This window comes from Daphnia pulex, chromosome 10, assembly GCF_021134715.1.
Source record: "Daphnia pulex isolate KAP4 chromosome 10, ASM2113471v1".
NCBI lineage: Eukaryota > Metazoa > Arthropoda > Branchiopoda > Diplostraca > Daphniidae > Daphnia > Daphnia pulex.
This window is the reverse complement of record NC_060026.1, coordinates 12,707,120-12,725,759: the sequence shown is the minus strand read 5'-3', so window position 1 is coordinate 12,725,759 and position 18,640 is coordinate 12,707,120. Positions and strand designations below refer to the sequence as shown.

At 39.0% G+C, this 18,640-nt stretch overlaps 2 protein-coding genes and 2 long non-coding RNA genes across 15 annotated transcripts; 2 read left to right on the top strand and 2 right to left on the bottom strand.

Annotated features, from left to right (window-relative positions):
• Positions 1-23: 23 nt before the first annotated feature.
• On the bottom strand, positions 24-3,219 carry LOC124204273. 4 transcript variants are annotated; one of them, XR_006878806.1, is made up of 7 exons: positions 3,107-3,219; positions 2,898-3,029; positions 2,669-2,820; positions 2,127-2,595; positions 1,470-2,052; positions 652-1,411; positions 24-80 (listed from the first exon to the last, which is right to left on the bottom strand). XR_006878806.1 is itself a non-coding variant. In XM_046601317.1 (6 exons), coding segments are annotated over exons 1-5 (897 nt in total). In that variant the 5' UTR covers positions 3,108-3,218; the 3' UTR covers positions 1,470-1,581; positions 1,871-1,918. The 4 variants fall into 4 exon arrangements, 3 of the variants coding, with proteins under 3 accessions (XP_046457273.1, XP_046457274.1, XP_046457275.1); XM_046601317.1 differs by lacking the exons at positions 24-80; positions 652-1,411 and having other exon boundaries at positions 1,470-1,581; positions 1,871-2,052; positions 2,127-2,604; positions 3,107-3,218; XM_046601318.1 differs by lacking the exons at positions 24-80; positions 652-1,411 and having other exon boundaries at positions 1,490-1,581; positions 1,923-2,052; positions 2,127-2,604; positions 3,107-3,218.
• Positions 3,220-10,263: 7,044 nt separating this feature from the next.
• LOC124204369 (complement C1q and tumor necrosis factor-related protein 9B-like) lies at positions 10,264-13,536 on the top strand. Of its 3 annotated transcripts, XR_006878852.1 has the most exons (5): positions 10,264-10,699; positions 10,809-11,682; positions 11,743-11,826; positions 11,891-12,042; positions 12,952-13,536. XR_006878852.1 is itself a non-coding variant. In XM_046601420.1 (3 exons), exons 2-3 carry the CDS (start codon positions 12,003-12,005, stop codon positions 13,425-13,427), a joined length of 516 nt encoding a protein of 171 aa, XP_046457376.1. In that variant the 5' UTR covers positions 11,591-11,826; positions 11,895-12,002; the 3' UTR covers positions 13,428-13,536. The 3 variants fall into 3 exon arrangements, 2 of the variants coding, with proteins under 2 accessions (XP_046457376.1, XP_046457375.1); XM_046601420.1 differs by lacking the exon at positions 10,264-10,699 and having other exon boundaries at positions 11,591-11,826; positions 11,895-12,042; XM_046601419.1 differs by lacking the exon at positions 10,264-10,699 and having other exon boundaries at positions 11,591-11,826.
• Positions 13,537-14,408: 872 nt separating this feature from the next.
• Positions 14,409-15,257, top strand: LOC124204283. The gene is made up of 4 exons (XR_006878809.1): positions 14,409-14,546; positions 14,609-14,715; positions 14,778-14,872; positions 14,928-15,257. It is a non-coding gene; the product is annotated as an uncharacterized LOC124204283 (long non-coding RNA).
• Positions 15,258-15,368: 111 nt separating this feature from the next.
• On the bottom strand, positions 15,369-18,551 carry LOC124204284. Of its 7 annotated transcripts, none has more exons than XR_006878815.1 (8): positions 18,499-18,551; positions 18,217-18,433; positions 17,880-18,148; positions 17,474-17,808; positions 17,350-17,413; positions 17,141-17,266; positions 16,988-17,060; positions 15,369-16,826 (listed from the first exon to the last, which is right to left on the bottom strand). It is a non-coding gene; the product is annotated as an uncharacterized LOC124204284 (long non-coding RNA). The 7 variants fall into 7 exon arrangements; XR_006878814.1 differs by having other exon boundaries at positions 17,146-17,266; XR_006878813.1 differs by having other exon boundaries at positions 16,988-17,266.
• Between the last annotated feature and the right edge of the window lie 89 nt (positions 18,552-18,640).

The window sequence follows — 18,640 nt, the reverse complement described above, 5'->3', positions numbered from 1 at the left end:
GATTCTTGAAAGAAACGCGCAACATTGCCATTTCCTGTTATGCAATTAAAAACTTCCTCCGCATTCGCAAGTCCGCATCTCTATTGCAAAAAGCCAAAGCAGCAAATAAAGTCTGATTGTGAACACGTCAGCACGAAAGAGAAAGATTCGCTTCGCTCAGTATGTCTCACTTTCACTCATGCGTAGCGTTGGCCCTGGAACGTCTTACAGAAATCGCCAATTTGTTCTGAAAGGAGCTATTCTTTTTATTAAAGCTGGATGAAAAAGGTTTCCCATAGGTTTTCCCCGATGGGTTTTTCCCCCTAAATGTTCTTTATTAAAAACTACCATGTTGAAAAGGGAAAGGTTTACCCTTGACGTCCCGAATAGAATTTTTAAAGTACAACAATAATCGTCAGGCTACTTAAGTTAAACCGAAATGAATTTACAGAATGAAGTCTACAGTTTCACATGAGTCTACAAAATGCTTACTTTCTCTTGAAAGCAAGGGAAATTCAACTGAGCAAACGGTATAAAAACGAACGGTGCTGACGATTTCAAAGCACAGTTGACCATCGTTCTCGGTGTCAGTTATTAGTAAACTACTCTTTCAGCATGGTTAAGGTACTAACACATTAACTATACTGATATTCTCAATGCTATAAAACTTACATTGTATTTATGTTTTGAAATGTAGGTTGATATGATTTCGTTTAAATGTTTTGTGCTGCTCGGCTTAGCGCTAGTCCATGGCACTGATGCGACCAAAGGAAAAGGACGAGGTTGGTCTAAAACTGCCCTTTCACACAAGAATTGATTTGCATAAAGTTAGACTATTATTCAGATTACAATCTTTGAACAATTTTAATTAGGCGGAGGCTACGGCGGAGGTATGAGTCACGGTGGCGGAGGATACGGCGCTGCTCCTCAGCAAATCATTTACGTTCCCGCACCACAGCCGGTGATGGTCTATTCACCACCACCTGTCCATCGCCCACCAGCACCTAGACCAGTTCCTGCTCCCGCTCCTTCTTACGGTGGAGGAGGTGGAAACTACGGCGGAAGTCACGGGCCATCAGCTGGAGGCCATGGTTACGAAGGATCTTCAGGAGGTGCGCCAGTCCACATTCATGTTCATTCAGCACCTGCTCAATCGCATCCGCAGCCGATTCCAACATCTCCGTATGGAGGGGGACATAGCCAAGCTGGGGGCTATGGAGGATCGAGCGGGGGTCATCATGCTCCTGCTCCGATGGCGCAATCTTATCATCAGCCAGCTCCAGCTGCCCAATCCTATCAACAGCCGATCCCAGCAATGTCTTCTTTCGGAGGATATGCTCCTCCTATGGCGCAATCTCACCAGCCAGCCCCAATGGCCTCTTATGGCGCCCCTCCTCAGTCTGCTGGAGGTTATTAGAACTCTCAATTTATCCTAGAAATCTTCAATGAATATTGACAAAATGTATTCTTTTGGGAAATATACTACTTACGATTGCAGATTTTCATTGTAGTCCATTTGTGTTGCCACCAATATTATGCATCGGCATTCTGCAATGTATAATCTCATTTCTAAGGGGTACCATTGATTCCGACTTGCCTCACCTAGAAAAAGATTAAACGTATAACCGCATTTTATTTGATTTATTTTTTGCGGCACTAAAATTCTAAAAACTACAACAACTAGCTAACATTTCATGCATTAAAGTATTAAAGAAACTGGGTCGCACGGTTATTTGGTGTTTTACGTAAAAAAGAGTTTAACAAGACAGAAATGTTAAAATCCAAATCTCAAAGTCAAATGTTGCTTATTATTATTCAAAGTCGACCGTCGAGACAAAAAACCAGAACCTCTTTGGAATCGTCTCGTTAATAACAGATAAATATTAATTACTGTATCAAGTTATAAAGACCAAAATGAAATCGTATCACTGTCGACAGTCTACTTCTCTTGATAATCCAAGCAGAATCCAGTGTTGTGTGTATCAGCTGGCGCCGGAAGAATATTCGTTCCGGTAACCACCGCGCCTTCCGTCCCATCCGTCCCGTAACTGATCTTGAACGGCTTAATCAAAGCTGAATCAAATAATATCTCTCATCTTTCAAATTATTATTTCACTGTCAAACAAATCTAACAACGTCAAACTTACTACAAACTTGGACGTTTGTCGTCAAAGGGTTAGCGGCTGGATTCAGGGCGTTCCCACAGTAACGATCGGCTTCATCATTAGCAGCATCTCGGGCACCGGCGATGACAAGAAAATCATAAAGGCAGGTGGCCATGTTAACTTCATTCACCGCACTTATGCCCACACCAGAGTGAGAAGCGGCCGTAGCAGTCGCTGTAGCGAAAGTAGTTTGGGCAGCTGAAAGGGCGGCTTGACTGTCTCTCACGGCGGTGTTTGCATTGATAACGGCCAGGTACTGGGCTGTTGTTGGAACAAGTGGATTAATACCGGCCTGGGTAACGGCTAGATGAGCTTGGGCAGCTGCGAGATTTGCTGTGGCTGTAGTAACAGCAATGGCGGCAAGAGCGGCAGCAGTGCTGGTGGGTGTAGTAATAGAAAATGCGTCCCCGTTCAAAACCGAGCAGACTGAAAAGCACATCTGGGCCGCTCTCTGTCTCACCTCAATCAAATAAAACAAAATTTGAATATGAAAATTGGTAAATTTGTGCTTAGTAAATAATAACCTTTAATTTTAATGAGACAAGCTCAGTTCTGAAGCAGATGTTGTAATGTTGGTTGTTTATTTGACGGGTGGCACTAACAGCGACGCCTTGCCAATTAAAAGACATGACTCTTCCAGTAGGATCAGTGAAATACTGAAGACAATCCACGGGAGCTATAGCAACCAAATAAATAGAATTAATCAACAGCAATTGCAATTTTGTTTGATTAATTGAATGAATGCTGGTTTACCGAGGTAGGAGGCGCCACAGGGGAGCATCGCAATTTTGATGTTCCATGATCGGGTAGCTGTCACAGCTCCAAAACTGAACATGAGCTGGACATTGCTGGGAGTAAGGACCGACGATGGAAGGTCGAGGTACACTGAAATAATAAAAGGTGATACAATAAAATTCGTTCGTAAGTATTTAAAGTAACATTTTATTAATATCTGTGCTTACTGTGCTGTCACCACAAATAATGGGTGCCACTGTTGTGACCCCACAAACTTGAAAAGTGTCCGTGCACGTTCCAGCTGTCGGCTGGGCGGTATTGAATGATACAAAATCCAAACTAATGGTAAAATTATATTAGTAATTGGATTTTTTTTTCAGGAAAGCGAAATCAAAAAGGACTTGCCGAATTTGACAAATTGGCTTTTTCATTTGTTCCGCGAGCTTGTAATCTGTTCTCACGGTCAGTGCGCAAGTTGAGTAATCAGATATGGGCGTGGTTGGAGAATGCCAATACGTGTTATTGAGTGTGACAGCTCCACCACATTTGTTGACCGTATCTATCAAAGGGGAAGAATTAGAAACACAAAATATGAAAGCGGAAAAGAAAAATTACTGGTATTCTTACTGATGCAACAAATTTTGCCTAAAGGGCAAGACTCACTTGGCCGACCACCAAAAAGGGAACAAACGGATCCTGGTACACAGATTCCCGCATCACCACTGGGACTCGGTGAAGTACAGGAATCAAAGGTCTCGAAAGAATTTCCCATATTAGGGTTGTAGGTAATTGAAATTCGATTAGCCAGGCCGCCGAAGGGTCTCCATGTACTTCCGGGTAAAAATCGATTATTGAAAATACCGGTATTGAACGTACCTAAAGTCTAAACTACCGAGGGACAAACGGCCTTCTGATGGCTGATTGTTTTCTTCTTCAACATCTTAATACGCAAACACAATTATTGTTAGATTATTATTTTAGCTTCGTAAAATGGTATTTGAAATGAAATAAACTCTACTCACTTTCATTGGGTGCTGCCACAGCATTATTGGCGATGGACTGCTGCCTGTTGATAGTTCGACCTTATTCGTATGAGCTGGAATAATCAGACCAACAAGTCCACAAACATATTGTTAATAAGAATTGAATCAGAAAATTCAAAACGAATACCTAGAACTGGAGCTCTCGGCTAATAGTAAAATGCGTTCCACGGAAAAGGCAAGAATCTAAAACGCATTAGCAAAATATACTCATCTGAATCTTGTCTGTTAAGTTCTTCTTCGCTACTAAATGACTGACTCAGTTTCAGTTGTAACATTAGCCAAACAGAAAGAAGTAAAACTTTTGTCATCTTATCGTCGAAAAAGTTCTTACAGTACTATCTTACAGCAGTGGTGTCACTTACGTACGCTTATCGTGTACCTCCAAGTGCAATTCAATCTACATCCGAGTTGAAAGAGTTCAGCTGGGGTGATTGACCAAATATAAAAGAGAACCCGTTTTATTACCGGCTAAATTGGTTGGGAAGATTTGGCGATCTTCAATGTCGGATGCATTTTCCTCTGATGTAAACGCTGGCGCACTACACAAAAACATTAAGGGGTTACGAAAATGTCCGTATCAGGACTAGTAGTAAAAAAATCGCAATATCAGAGGAATTTCGAGAGCCAACACCTAATCTACTGATAATAAAGAACACCAACAAGTCAATAAACGTATAGGAATGGCAAGTCTAACGTACCGTGAACTGCAGCTGTAGGCTATATAATCGCCTCTTTTGTAGAGAATTTCAACGATCAGTTTTCATACGATCGCCTATACCATGCCCTTTTTCTGCAACAGACTCGACAAGTTTTTCCCCTAATGGATAATGGTATCTGTTTTAATGAAATTATGGTTTTATGTTTAATAATAAAAAGGGGTTGTTTAATGCACTCACTCTACGTGACCGCTTCACCTTAATATTGTCCTGCTTCTTCCTAGCCAATTTAAACTGTGCTTACATTCTGCTGCAGGTTGTCAGTGATGCATTTATCTTGGGTTCTATAATTCAGATTACACAAAATAAGTGAGAATCAATATTCATCTTGGAATATAATGCTAGAAAAAAACGAATACATTCATAAAAAATTTTAGATTAATACTTCTTCCACTCACAAAATACTCAATCATGGATGCTTTCCGTTAGCTCTCAATATAAATGTTTCTATACTAATGCAAATCTTAATTCTCATACTTGAAAAAATACACATTTAGCTGTTGATAATATCCACAGAATTGTGTTGTGGGGGTAAAAATTGCAAACTGACTACTAATGTGATAACTTACATGAAAATGAAATGTTTAGCATAGCAAGTAAGTAACTGTGAACAAAACTATGAAACAAAACAGAAAACAGAAATTAACTTTTGAATTTTGTGGAAAATGTAGAAATACACTTTAGCAATAACAATAAGGTAAAATCTATTGCACCTCACCGCGGCGTTGCCAAGTTTTAATATTTTTCAAAAATTATTTTTCGTCTGCAAAATTATTTGTGTATTTTTTCGTTTGCCTAACTTGTTATTGTGTTCGCAATTGCCTCGTTCTTAAACTTTTTGCCTCTTTCTTCGCAATTGCCTCGTTCTTATTGTGTTTTCCTTTTTTCTATCATTCCCTTTTCCTTTATGCACACCATAAATATTAAATAACAAATAAGCATAGTTAATCAAACCAATTGATTAACGAGAAATTGCGAATCCAATTGAACGAGGCAATTGCGAAGAAAGAGGCAAAAAGTTTAAACGAGGTGACAAATAATTTGGCAGGCGAAAAATAAATTTTGAAAAAATATTAAAACTTGGCAACGCCGCGGTGAGGTGCAATAGCCAGTATTGGGCATTGGAGTACCTCACCGGTGAGGTGCAATAGGCGTGACCTAAGAATAAATACATTTTTGCTTGGTGTCTCGGCAACAACAACAAACAACTGACGTCTGCTCACGAATAGATAACTTTTACTGCGCCAAACAAAGGAAAGAACAATTGAATCAGAGTTAAATATATGTTCACTTTATGTGCACAGTATACCCTACTAATTACTTACAACTAATTATTTAACATGATGAATTATCCTACACAGCGACATCAGGCACGCGAAATCTGCCGATCGATATATGGCGCCGTCAAAATTGGGATTCTATTCATTTTTGGGGGTTGGGTAAAGATAGGCCAAAAAAAGTGATTCTGAAATTTTCAGAATTATCGCTTTAATAGTTTAGGAGATATTTAAATTTTAATTTCTCTTTAAATTGTTATTTTGCCGTAAACTGAAAAAAAAATACATTTTTCGCTTTTTCTTTAATTGTGACTTTATTTGTTATTACAATTTTATGAAACCTATTTATGAAAATAATTGTATGTGAGAGTGGGTGTGTGAGCCCGTGAACGAATATTAATAATAAATTGAGGGGAGGAAGGGCCCTGTACCCAATACAGTGCCAAAACTAATTGGAATATAACAATCTCCTGTTTGCACTTTTCGGCACCAGTATCCTAGAAAAACAATACAATATAAAACCGATTAAAGAAATCGATTAGAGAAATGCGATAAAAACAGATTGAATATACCTGTCTGTCGATGCTGTTAAATGGAATCACCCTTGATAGTCATGACGTCACAAAGGAGAACCAGATGACGATAGTTGGCGTAAAGGTCGTAGTATTGAAAAACAGTGTTCATTTCCTTCTCGATTGCTTTTCGAAAAATTGCAAATCCTTGTAATAAGCCGCCTTGACGAGTTCCTGCCAGCTCGTGGCTAGTACTGGAACCGAGGCGGTCTGCCGTGCAATACCACTAACCCATGCGTAGGCTCGTGGGACCTGAGCCCAGTAACAGTGAACTGACCTCTTCGGTTCTGCGGCGTTTAATCTCGAGCGCCTGGCGTTCGCGCTCAAGCTTAGCCTCCTTAACCGGAGGCTAAGCTGGAAAAACAATACAATATAAAACCAATTAAAGAAATCGATTAGAGAAATGCGATAAAAACAGATTGAATATACCTGTCTGTCGATTTTTAAAGGGCATCAAATCACCCTTGGCAGTCATGACGTCACAAAGGAGAACCAGATGACGATAGTTGGCGTAAAGGTCGTAGTATTGAAAAACAGTGTTCATTTCCTTCTCGATTGCTTTTCGAAAAATTGCAAATCCTTGTAATAAGCCGCCTTGACGAGTTCCTGCCGGCTCGTGGCTACTGAAACCGAGGCGGTCTGCCGTGCAATACCACTAACCCCTGCGTAGGCTCGTGGGACCTGAGCCCAGTTACAGTGAACTGGGGTCTCCTCGGTTCTGCGGCATTTAATCTCGAGCGCCTGGAGTTCGCGCTCAAGCTTAGCCTCCTTAACTGCGAACTTGGCCTGCTGGAATACCAACAGCTTCCTTTTGGCTGCCTGCTTGGCCACCGCCTTTTGCGACTCTACGAGGTTTGCGTGGTGCCGCAAGGTATCCTCGCTCTCCTTCAGTTCCTTCTGAAGGTCCGGTGGTAAATCCTGAATTTGCCTACTCTTTGCGGCTGCCATCTCTCTGCTAGGATGCACTAGCAGAGAGTACGGGGCTGTGAGTTTGAGTAGCTCGAAAAACGGGAGTTCGAACAGTTTAGCAAGTAAATCCCAGCACGCCTTTGTGTCTCCCACCGCAACGCTAGGATTGATACGAATCGTTGATCAGGGGAGCACTTTAACATAATGTCCCATCATATCCTCTTTCCGCAACGAAGGTTGCCGATTAAGAATCGACGAGATGGCCATCGCGAATGTTTCTTTCAACTTTGTCACCCAACTTAATAACAGGGTACTTCTTAACATATTTCAGATCAAAACGGTCGCCGTTTTCTCGAATGAGGTATTTTGCTTCAAAATCACCTCGCTGGACCAATTCTTGCAACTCTGCAATGGTGAATGGCGTCACAATTTCAGGGAGGGTCATGTTTTGAGTAATGATTCGTGGTACGCCAACTTGGTCGATACGCAGATTGGGATCAGGCGTAATTTTTTGAGTGGTTGATCATCATTGTACCGTTGTGAGACTGGAGTAGATTTATTTAGAATTATTGTAGGGTTTCCATAGTGTAGAGGTTATCACGTCGGCTTCACACGATGAAGGTCCTCAGTTTGATCCTCATCAATGATGAGGACACTCCTGAGTGGAAGCATTAGTATAACATAGGGAATAAATAATCTTAAGAGAAAATATTTTATCATTTTTGGCCAGAACGTATGGCAAGTTCCAACTCATAGTTAGCCTTGACAATATCGACGAGTTTGTCCGTTATATCGTCTTGACGAATCGAGATGGTGATGGAACCTTTTCACCTGTCGGATGGTGGGTTGGGTCTCAGATCCAACAGAATACAGGTCTGCAGATCCCACCCTAGAGTGAGATCAATAAAGAAAGAGCAAAACAAGTTATGATAACTCAATAGTTCATCATTCGAATTTCGTATTCTAGGTTAAGGTTAAATCTCAAGGAAGCAAGCTTTCTTTCATTGATTTAATCAATTTTCATTAAAAATAAGTGTATCCTGCACAGAAATTGGGACAGCGATTTTTCTGTCCAAAACCATCTAGCGGCTGGTCAGAAAAATGCAATTCTTTGTTTTTGGAAAACGGCTGTAGGTTGAGGAAAATGATGCACCTTCCAGAGCAAGAAAAAGAAGAAATTTGCTGAAAATCGGAAAAAACACTCTTTAAGCACTCTAGGCTACGTCTCACCTTGAAACGAGGCAGTCTGGAATGTTAAAAAGGGTGTTTTTTTCCGATTTTCACCAAGTTTTACTTTGTCTTGGTCTGGAAAGTAAATCAATTTCTTTAGCCTACAGCCTTTTTCTAAAAAGCGCGCAGGCTGACCTCTCTACTCGCCAAAAAAAATCGAAAAATGAGTGAAACAAAAAGTGTCCTCCTTCATTTCCTCAGATGGGCCCATATCTGAGAGACTTTCACTTCCAATTTTCGTCTTTGAGCTGTATCCAATTCGAGTTGCTGAACCTTGAACACACAAAAGATGGGAAACTTGAATCCAGACGCGCCTTTAGTCGCCTTTAGTGACAAATTTGTCCGAATCCTGAGCATCTGGAAAAAAAAATGCATTAATTTTCATAAATAAATTATCTTCACGCAGAACAAAAGAAAACAAAATCATAGAAAAAGAAGTTGGGAATTCAAATCGAATTTTTTGCGTATCTGTTCTTGATGCGTATGAATAAAATACTTCAACAGCCCTGATGAGAATTTAGTTTATGGTAATTTGGTTTTACGTTTCTGCAAGGTTAATAACGTGTATGTTAATTTTCTGGTACAGGACAGCGGGGTTTCCATAGTGTAGAGGTTATCACGTCGGCTTCACACGATGAAGGTCCTCAGTTTGATCCTCATCAATGATGAGGACACTCCTGAGTGGAAGCATTAGTATAACATAGGGAATAAATAATCTTAAGAGAAAATATTTTATCATTTTTGGCCAGAACGTATGGCAAGTTCCAACTCATAGTTAGCCTTGACAATATCGACGAGTTTGTCCGTTATATCGTCTTGACGAATCGAGATGGTGATGGAACCTTTTCACCTGTCGGATGGTGGGTTGGGTCTCAGATCCAACAGAATACAGGTCTGCAGATCCCACCCTAGAGTGAGATCAATAAAGAAAGAGCAAAACAAGTTATGATAACTCAATAGTTCATCATTCGAATTTCGTATTCTAGGTTAAGGTTAAATCTCAAGGAAGCAAGCTTTCTTTCATTGATTTAATCAATTTTCATTAAAAATAAGTGTATCCTGCACAGAAATTGGGACAGCGATTTTTCTGTCCAAAACCATCTAGCGGCTGGTCAGAAAAATGCAATTCTTTGTTTTTGGAAAACGGCTGTAGGTTGAGGAAAATGATGCACCTTCCAGAGCAAGAAAAAGAAGAAATTTGCTGAAAATCGGAAAAAACACTCTTTAAGCACTCTAGGCTACGTCTCACCTTGAAACGAGGCAGTCTGGAATGTTAAAAAGGGTGTTTTTTCCGATTTTCACCAAGTTTTACTTTGTCTTGGTCTGGAAAGTAAATCAATTTCTTTAGCCTACAGCCTTTTTCTAAAAAGCGCGCAGGCTGACCTCTCTACTCGCCAAAAAAAATCGAAAAATGAGTGAAACAAAAAGTGTCCTCCTTCATTTCCTCAGATGGGCCCATATCTGAGAGACTTTCACTTCCAATTTTCGTCTTTGAGCTGTATCCAATTCGAGTTGCTGAACCTTGAACACACAAAAGATGGGAAACTTGAATCCAGACGCGCCTTTAGTCGCCTTTAGTGACAAATTTGTCCGAATCCTGAGCATCTGGAAAAAAATGCATTAATTTTCATAAATAAATTATCTTCACGCAGAACAAAAGAAAACAAAATCATAGAAAAAGAAGTTGGGAATTCAAATCGAATTTTTTGCGTATCTGTTCTTGATGCGTATGAATAAAATACTTCAACAGCCCTGATGAGAATTTAGTTTATGGTAATTTGGTTTTACGTTTCTGCAAGGTTAATAACGTGTATGTTAATTTTCTGGTACAGGACAGCTCTAGCGTTGGGTGGTTGAGGTTGATCAGTGGGTAGGTAGGCGAGGCTATGGCCTGGATGTTTCATTTCCTCAAGCGCTGGCGAGTGGCCGTGATTACGAATTATCTACCATGCTGCAAGAAAGAGACCAGCTAGAATTTCGTGGCAGTAGATTTCACCTTGAGTGCATGCCGTCACATCCTCAGCTACTCTTCACCGAATCACGCCGAAAAAAGATCGACGTTCTATTTCAAAGGTAAAAATTAAAGAAAAACCAATACAATTATGCATAATTATCGAGAAAATAATTAATTAACAAATAATCCTTGTAAACAATATTGAGATGATGTTTCGAAAATTTATAGATGGATGTTTTGTTGTCATTGAAACTGGTAGTGGCGACGATCCTTTTTCTGACAAGTTTCGCTTCCTCAGAATAAAAATTATCTGACCCTGTGAGCTGATCCCACCTCATCTGATATTCGCGAAGATAAACCGCTGCCAATTAAAATTTCCTCCATGCAGTACGGCTCGGTAAATGTCAGTATTTACGATAGTCAAACAACTTCAGGCCACAAAAAAATCTATTTCTTCTCGCCAATCGCTCTGCTAAGTCATCTGAATGTCGTTTCTATTCACGATCCAACGGCCACTCAGGGAATTCTCAGCGTCAGTTTTTCAATTTGGAATCAAGACGTCAGAAAAAAAGTGGCCGAACACCTCAAGCAATTCCTCAGTCAAGAAATCGAGCTCAGTCAAGTGCAAGTCCTTCCTTTCAACAGTGCCAGGTTGACAAGCAAAGTACAATCTGCTGATTTCTCATTGAACAATGAGTGGGTTTTGAATGACAACAAGCCATCACTCAGGTTTACCTTGATCTGCCCGACACGGGAACATTGCGATCGAGTGAAGACTGAAATGCGCATCAATCCCAAACAATTTGAACATTTGCAACTTGATTTCAAACCTCAATTTAACGATGGTATGGGGGGTTGGCAACTCCCCAGAATCTTCGTACACCCTGGTCCGCCCTGGCCAGAATCTCCCTATCTCTCCTCTCATAGAATCTTTCGGAATCTCTAGAATCTCTCTAGAATCCCGAATCTTCGTACACCCAAGTTGTGAGTTGCCAACCCCCGCCAAGAGTAAACCAAAGTAATTTGTTTTCCATTTCAGAAACTAAAAAGGATTCACACGTATTGGCAGATAAAATCAAAGTTGCGGAAGAAAATCTGGCAGGTAATTTGGTTAATTACTGGGAGAGATCTTTCCTTGTTTAACATACGGTTGGGTTTTCAGTGAGTTTGGAAAATTTAAAAATGACGAAAAACGAATTAATAGAAACGAAGATAATCGTTGAAGAATTGTCGGCAAAATTAAATGGTATTTAATTGTTATTAAATAGTATTCCATATTTTAAAATTTTTTAATTCTATTCCTCAATTAGCCAGATTGAGTGAAATAGTTGACATTGGTCAAATGCCAGCCTCATGTTCAGATCTGCAGCGAATAGGGCATAAACTGAGCGCGGATTCTTTTTAGTGAAAGGATCGAAGAAGATGGAGACTGTTTGCTGCAACTTTTATCCTAATGGAAATGGTACGACGACTACGGCACGATGGGTGGTACAACTGCGTGTTCACATTTCCTGGTCTTATTCGAGGGGTTGTCAACTCAAAAAAATCCTCGTACACCCTCGGATTTTTTCAAAAAAATCCCTAAAAAATCCCCAAAAATCAAAAAATCAAAAAATCCCAAAAATCCCAAAATTCCAAGAAATTTGGTTTAATAAATCGACAAAATTTTACAAGAATCGATTTTTTTCGTTATCGATTCTAATTCCCCTTACTGTGTTAATAATTCCCCTGGGCTTCTGTCTGTCTCTTGGTCTGTCTGCTGTCAGTGCCATGCTAGGAATTTTTGATGGGAAAAATGACTTCTATAAATTCTGGTATTTCTAGAGAGGATGACGATACATGGGAATTGTTAAAAGAAAACAAGGTCATTGTACCTATAAGTATTGTACTAGTAAGTATTAAAAAATACTTAACGATCTCAATTTTAGTGAAATTCGTGCGTTGGCTAAAGTAAATGAGTCAAGTGTCATGATTGAAGAGTACATCCGAGATGTACTTGGTGATCCTGATGTTCTCGAAATTATGAATAAAGAAGAAAAACTACAAATATTTGGATCTATCTTTTCACGGTGCCCGTCCAAGTTCAAACTTTCACCTGGGCACAAAGTTACATTCCAAATTTTGTCAGAGGTTTGCAAAGAAATTGTCCAACGCTGGACAATTATCTGTAAAGTAAAGCCACGTCAATCAATGGGTGTTCCATCTGGTAAAATAAGACTTTATAGCAATCTGAAAAAATCTGAAAAAATCTGAAAAAATCTGAAAAAATCTGAAAAAATCCCAAAAATCTGAAAAAATGATTTTTGGATTTAAGATCCGTACACCTTCGGATCGAGTTGACAACCCCTCGGTCTAATTCTTTTATTTGCAGATTTGCAGAGAAGAATCGGATACGCCGACGTCAAATCAGCGCCCGTTCATTTCTACGTACAGAGAGAATCAAAATTTTCTACACTTGACACTCCGATTCCTTTCGATTTGGCGGTGGTGAACGAAGGAAACGCTATGGATTTGACGTCAGGAACATTCACGGCACCCCGCAAGGGAATTTATTTCTTTTCATTCACGGGACAGGCGATATTTCCGGCTTCATCGTCTAAAGTTTGGTTAGGAGTTTTTTTTCGTGTGAATGGGAATCGAATCGGATTGGGTTACGTTGAAGAGGCAAACACCATCGATAATCAACGAACTCCGTTGACCTTCCAGTCGACGCTGAAATTGAATAAAGGCGATCGACTCTGGTTGGAAATTAGCATTAAATCAGGGGTGAGGATGTTTGACGACAGTGACCACCACACCCATTTCACCGGTTTCCTGTTGGAGGAGGAAATTGTAGCATCCCTTTAAGTGGTTTTCATCCGAAATGCACAAAATGATAACCGACTGACATTCCACACGAAAATGAATTTTTAATTGGATGTGAAAAGGTGAATGGAAATAAATTCTTTCGATTCTACTTGATTAAGGGAAGGAAGTTTCTCAACATAAATGTGACTGCGTGTGACTGTTATGCACAAATTGGGCATTAAAAAGAAAAAATCTTCTTCATGCCAACAAAAAAAAACCAATCCGTTATCAATTACAAAATGAGAAAGAAGGAATTCTTACTGTAAATGCATAAAAAATATTTTCACTGTTACGGTTGTGCATTGCTGGAGAAAAAATTCGCTACTCCATCGGTAAAAGCATAAAAGGAAGAGCAGGTGAAATAAAATTGGATTATCAACTGGAGAATTTAGATGATTGGACCAAAACTGCAAATCCTTTTTGCAACGAAAACATGGACCACAAAAACTAGAAATGCGCCGGGAAACTCGCCATTAGAAAGTTAGAGGAAACAAAAACCGCAATCGATCGAGACGAAACAATTGCTAGTGGGTATACGTTGGAGTTCGGACAGAAAAAGCATAAAAAATATTATCCAGAAAAAACTCAACTTTATCACTCATAAAATGTACGGGGAATATAATTCAAATGAAAACGAATCAAAATGTTTAAGAAATAATGCGTTTGTAAACTTACTACTTTCAGACAGCGAAGATGACACGAAGCTTGTAGTAACATTTACAAGATCGAAGGATTTTCTAAGTTGGCTGGCTATCGGAAAAGAAATGGGAAATGCAATTTTAATTTCAATTCGTATAATATAAAAAGTCAAGATCGAATCATACTTCACCTAGTAAAAACAAATATAAATTGAAAAATTGAAAAATTAAATAAAAAACATACATAATTGCTAAATAATAAATAATTTGGCAACGGTTAAAATTTGAAATTCAAATTCAGCCACCAGGGGGACTTCATTGCGATTTACAGCACGAGGAAAAAACCGTTAGAAAGTTTTTGTTTCTCGTACTGTACTTGTGCCGGGCAGACGTCGTCAATCAGAGCTCAAGAATCTTAGTTGAAATTTCGTAAAATTTTAACTTTTTCTACTTATGCATTGTTTTCTCTTACTTCAATACGGTAAGCCTCTATTTTCTAATTATTTAGTACAATTACTAACCTAGTTTTGCTAAAATTAATAGAAGAATCAAGTTCATTTCACACCCATTTTGAAGACTGCTTCCAATTTATCTTCCACATATCTGGGATTTGTTCCTACTGAATATTTGTTTCTTCAAACATCAACAAGGTAAACCTTTTTTTCTCCCAATTTTGTATAAAAAATAACTTGGTTTTTGTAAAAAAATTTAGGAGAATCAAGTACATTTCCCACGGTATTTGAAGACTGCTTCCAATTGATCTTCCATCTAGCTGGCATTTGTTTTATTTTGCCATCAAATTAGCAGGTATTTATCGCATGAAATTCTTCCTTATATGTGTACTAAAATTTAAATTTCTCAGAACAGTACTGACTACAGAGGGTCTGACCAACCCAAAGCACAGAAGAACATGGGTTCGAAAAAGAAAGCTGATGTGACACCTGAATGTCATGAACATGGTAATCCCCCCCAAGAAAAGGAAGCTGGATGGGCCCATAGACTCTCTTCTGCTTGATGTTGAAAACCAGAATGTGGCTTACTTGAAGTATTTTGTCGAACAAGGAACTGGCAACTTCCCGTTGAGTGAACAGTGGAGATTAGTATTCATTCCTGCCCTATCTGACACCACTATTTCAGACCAGATCTTTCATATCCTCAAGAAGAAGTACCCAGACATCGAGTTCGTGAAAAAGGAAGACAAGACCGAAAACCCAGATTGTTTGATTCTCCCATGCAAGGCTGATAAAGAGCAACTCATTGACGTCCTGGAGCTGGTCGGCGCTGCGTGTTTTTTATGGGGATACCACCAGTGTTCAAAAACATGGCTGGAGTAGCTGGTATAAAGCCACGCATTTGCGAGAAGACAGTGCCATTCTGAAGATTACATTACCCCAATGTAAATGGGAGAAAATTGCTTTGAAGTCACGGAATTCAAAAGTACTGATGATTTGAAGAAGTTGTTTTGTCGCAGAGAGATGATGTTCCAATTTCAAGCGTTTTTCGCCAGTCTTCGTATTTCGAAGATGTGTGGTGTCCATCCACACATGTTCGTCGTCTATAATTTGTACAAATTCGCTGTTCAAGATTGGATAGGGAAGCGTATAACTCGTAAAAAAGTTTTCGCCACTTCGCTGTATCTGTTTGATCTATTCGGGACCACGAAGGAGCTTTTCGATCAGTTGGTCCTAAATCCAGCCGACTCACTGGACGTCATCCATCTAACGTTAACAGAATTCTTCAGTGTTCTGAAAAGAACGGGATACAGCCCAACCAATTTACCACAACCTGGCTCCATTTTATTAACGTTCGAAAATATGATGTCCTGCCTCGAGTTCTCCTTTGGATACAGCGTTAAAGTACACGACTTATCACCAACGAATAACCTCGTAATGAAGCCAGATCTTACGATCAAGTCTAAAAACAACAAGCACTAGTTCGTTTCGATACTGCTAATTGCGAATTGAATTGTTTTCCTTTTTGGCGTCTACATTAACTTTTCCGAAATTTGTCGTATTGTAACGGGATGTCATCCGTTTGCATCAATAACAACCTTGATTTGTGGATTAATAAAATGAGTTAATAACTTATTATCTGATATTTTTAATCTATTTCTTGCACTGTTTTCAACTTTTTTCACACATCTTTAAGAACCTATAAATAATGGTATTACATAAAAAAATTTCAGAAAAACCGCCCTAACAAAAGTTAAATTCCGTTGTTTCACCAGGTGGCAGATCGATATTTCAGTTTTTTCGGATATCGGATTATCGGGGTCTACATGCAGTCTACTGTCTACATGCCAGTAGCCTACTTGCCATCATGATCATGGACGGACAATGGCGGAGAGAAGTATGTGGTTGAAAGTTACGAAGAAGAGTTGGCCATTCAGGCTGTCTGGGGTACATCAAGTGAGTATGATTAGGTTAAATTCAAGGCCAATAAAGAATTTGTACAGGCGGTTTCGTGTAAACCTGTTAAATTGTATATTTTTCGAAATAGTAAGAGCCACTCGCTTCCGTTTAAATTGACGTTCATACGATTTATTTCAAAGATGCATTTTGGACCTCGGGTTCTGATGAACTAATTGAGGGTAAGTGGGTTTGGGAGACTACGGGATCAAATCTGTATCCATGATACGCTAACTGGGCCGACGCCGAACCGAGTAAACTCAGGAGACCCTGAAGATTGCATAATCAAACTTATCCAGAAACGGAAGGGTGGGCTGGAATGATTATTCATGCAGCAATCTGTTGGACGCTATCTGTGAAGCCCGTGAAGGTGAAGGGTATAAGTTGGACAGAAAAAACATAAAAAGTATTATCCAGAAAAAACTCAACTTTAACACTCATAAAATGTACGGGGAATATAATTCAAATGAAAACGAATCAAAATGTTTAAGAAATAATGCGTTTGTAAACTTACTACTTTCAGACAGCGAAGATGACACGAAGCTACGTAACATTTACAAGATTGAAGGATTTTTTAAGTTGGCTGGCTATCGAAATAAATGGGAAATGCACGAATGCTGTTTTAATTTTAATTCGTATAATATAAAAAGTCAAGATCGAATCATACTTCACCTAGTACTGCAGGAGGTAGGCTCTCCTCCTCTGAAATAACGATATCTGTTACTAATAATTCACAACATGGGTTAATTTCGTGACTATTTTGGGCATAGCAAGCAAAAAAATTGCACTTGATCTAAATTGATCGTAAAGGAAAAGTAAAGATTACATTAATGTCCTGCAATATTGAAAAGCAGCACACTTTAACTCGTTTAATACCTCCAATCCAGAGCTCCAATCATCAGAGGAGAATGGGAGCTTTTTCATTAAGTCCACCGTAAATCTAAATATATTGGTGACTTTAAATTGCATACAAAAACATTTCTTTTGGCATAATTCTTACTTGAGTAAATTGTGAATATGATCAAAATTTCCATCAACCAGGGGAAGACGAGAATATGGCTTTTGTCCATGTAGAATCTTCCAGATACAATTTTCTCGGTGACGAATAATTTTGCTTCTTTTTTAGGGTGAACTGCCGTCGAAGATTTTTCTCCAGCTAGTGACGTTTTCTACCTTACGCACGCTCGTATGGTTTGTATGGCTTGGTATAAACTTTTTGAGAATGGCGGCTCTCTGATGGGCATTGACATCGTGTTCAATCCTTTAAATTCAGCTTGTGTGAAAATTTTCTAGTCGAATCTTGTATTCGTACTACGAGGAATAATTGCGAAATCCCTAGTAAGAATAAGAGAAAAAAGGTATTTTTATAACGAGTATTGCTCGTGCACGAAAATTCACAACAGTACCCGTGAAAGAAGTCTGATGTAAATGGTAAGGCCAGCATCTGAGAGTTAAATTTTTCTTTTGCTTTCACACCACCCTATTCAAAGTCACATGTCACGTCTTTTTTTTTTCAAAGCCACATAAGCTTGCCCAGCTATTGGACATTATTATTTTTTCTGATTTCTTTGGCAAGCCTTTACTCACTCCTTTGATTTGGCTTCTTCCGTAGATCATCAAACTTTTTCTCACATTTTTCTTTAATTGCATGACATGGCATGTGAATGTGGAAAACCTAAACAACGAATAAACATTCAAAACTAAAACTCTTTATTGAAAGTATGGGGATAAAATGTTTGGTACCTAGCCTAATGTCATGGCATTTTTCATTCACACAAATTGTTTTTCTTTTTTTCTTCTACACATGACTTCTTGAGGAGTTAAAATTAACTGGTGTCCATCCTTGTCTTGTCATTAACAATATTATACAACCAGAGGAAATCACCACTGGAGAAAACATGAAATCTACTTCTGCCATTTTCATCCCTACTGCTATCTTCAACTTGAATCAGTTTCTTCACTGAAAAATCCCAAGTAATTTAACAAAGCGCGAATAAATTTACAAAAAAATGGTAAAAAGTATACCTTTGTGAATGTGGAGCGTCGTCAATGACTGTTGGCACACATCTCATCAAATCCTCAAATAGATCAGGATTCCGACCTCCATTAGTCATCGGTTTGGTATCCATTATTAATATAGTACGTGAGACTTGGGATGGCTATTTAT

Coding starts and splice junctions, on each gene's coding strand:
- LOC124204273 (XM_046601317.1), bottom strand. Junction 2,821..2,897: donor CTGTGGCGCCTCCTACCTCG/GTAAACCAGCAT, acceptor TGGTTGCTATAG/CTCCCGTGGATTGTCTTCAG. Junction 2,053..2,126: donor GACAAACGTCCAAGTTTGTA/GTAAGTTTGACG, acceptor TATTTGATTCAG/CTTTGATTAAGCCGTTCAAG.
- LOC124204369 (XM_046601420.1), top strand. CDS start 12,003: ATGGAGACTGTTTGCTGCAACTTTTATCCTAATGGAAATG. Junction 12,043..12,951: donor CTTTTATCCTAATGGAAATG/GTACGACGACTA, acceptor TTTTATTTGCAG/ATTTGCAGAGAAGAATCGGA.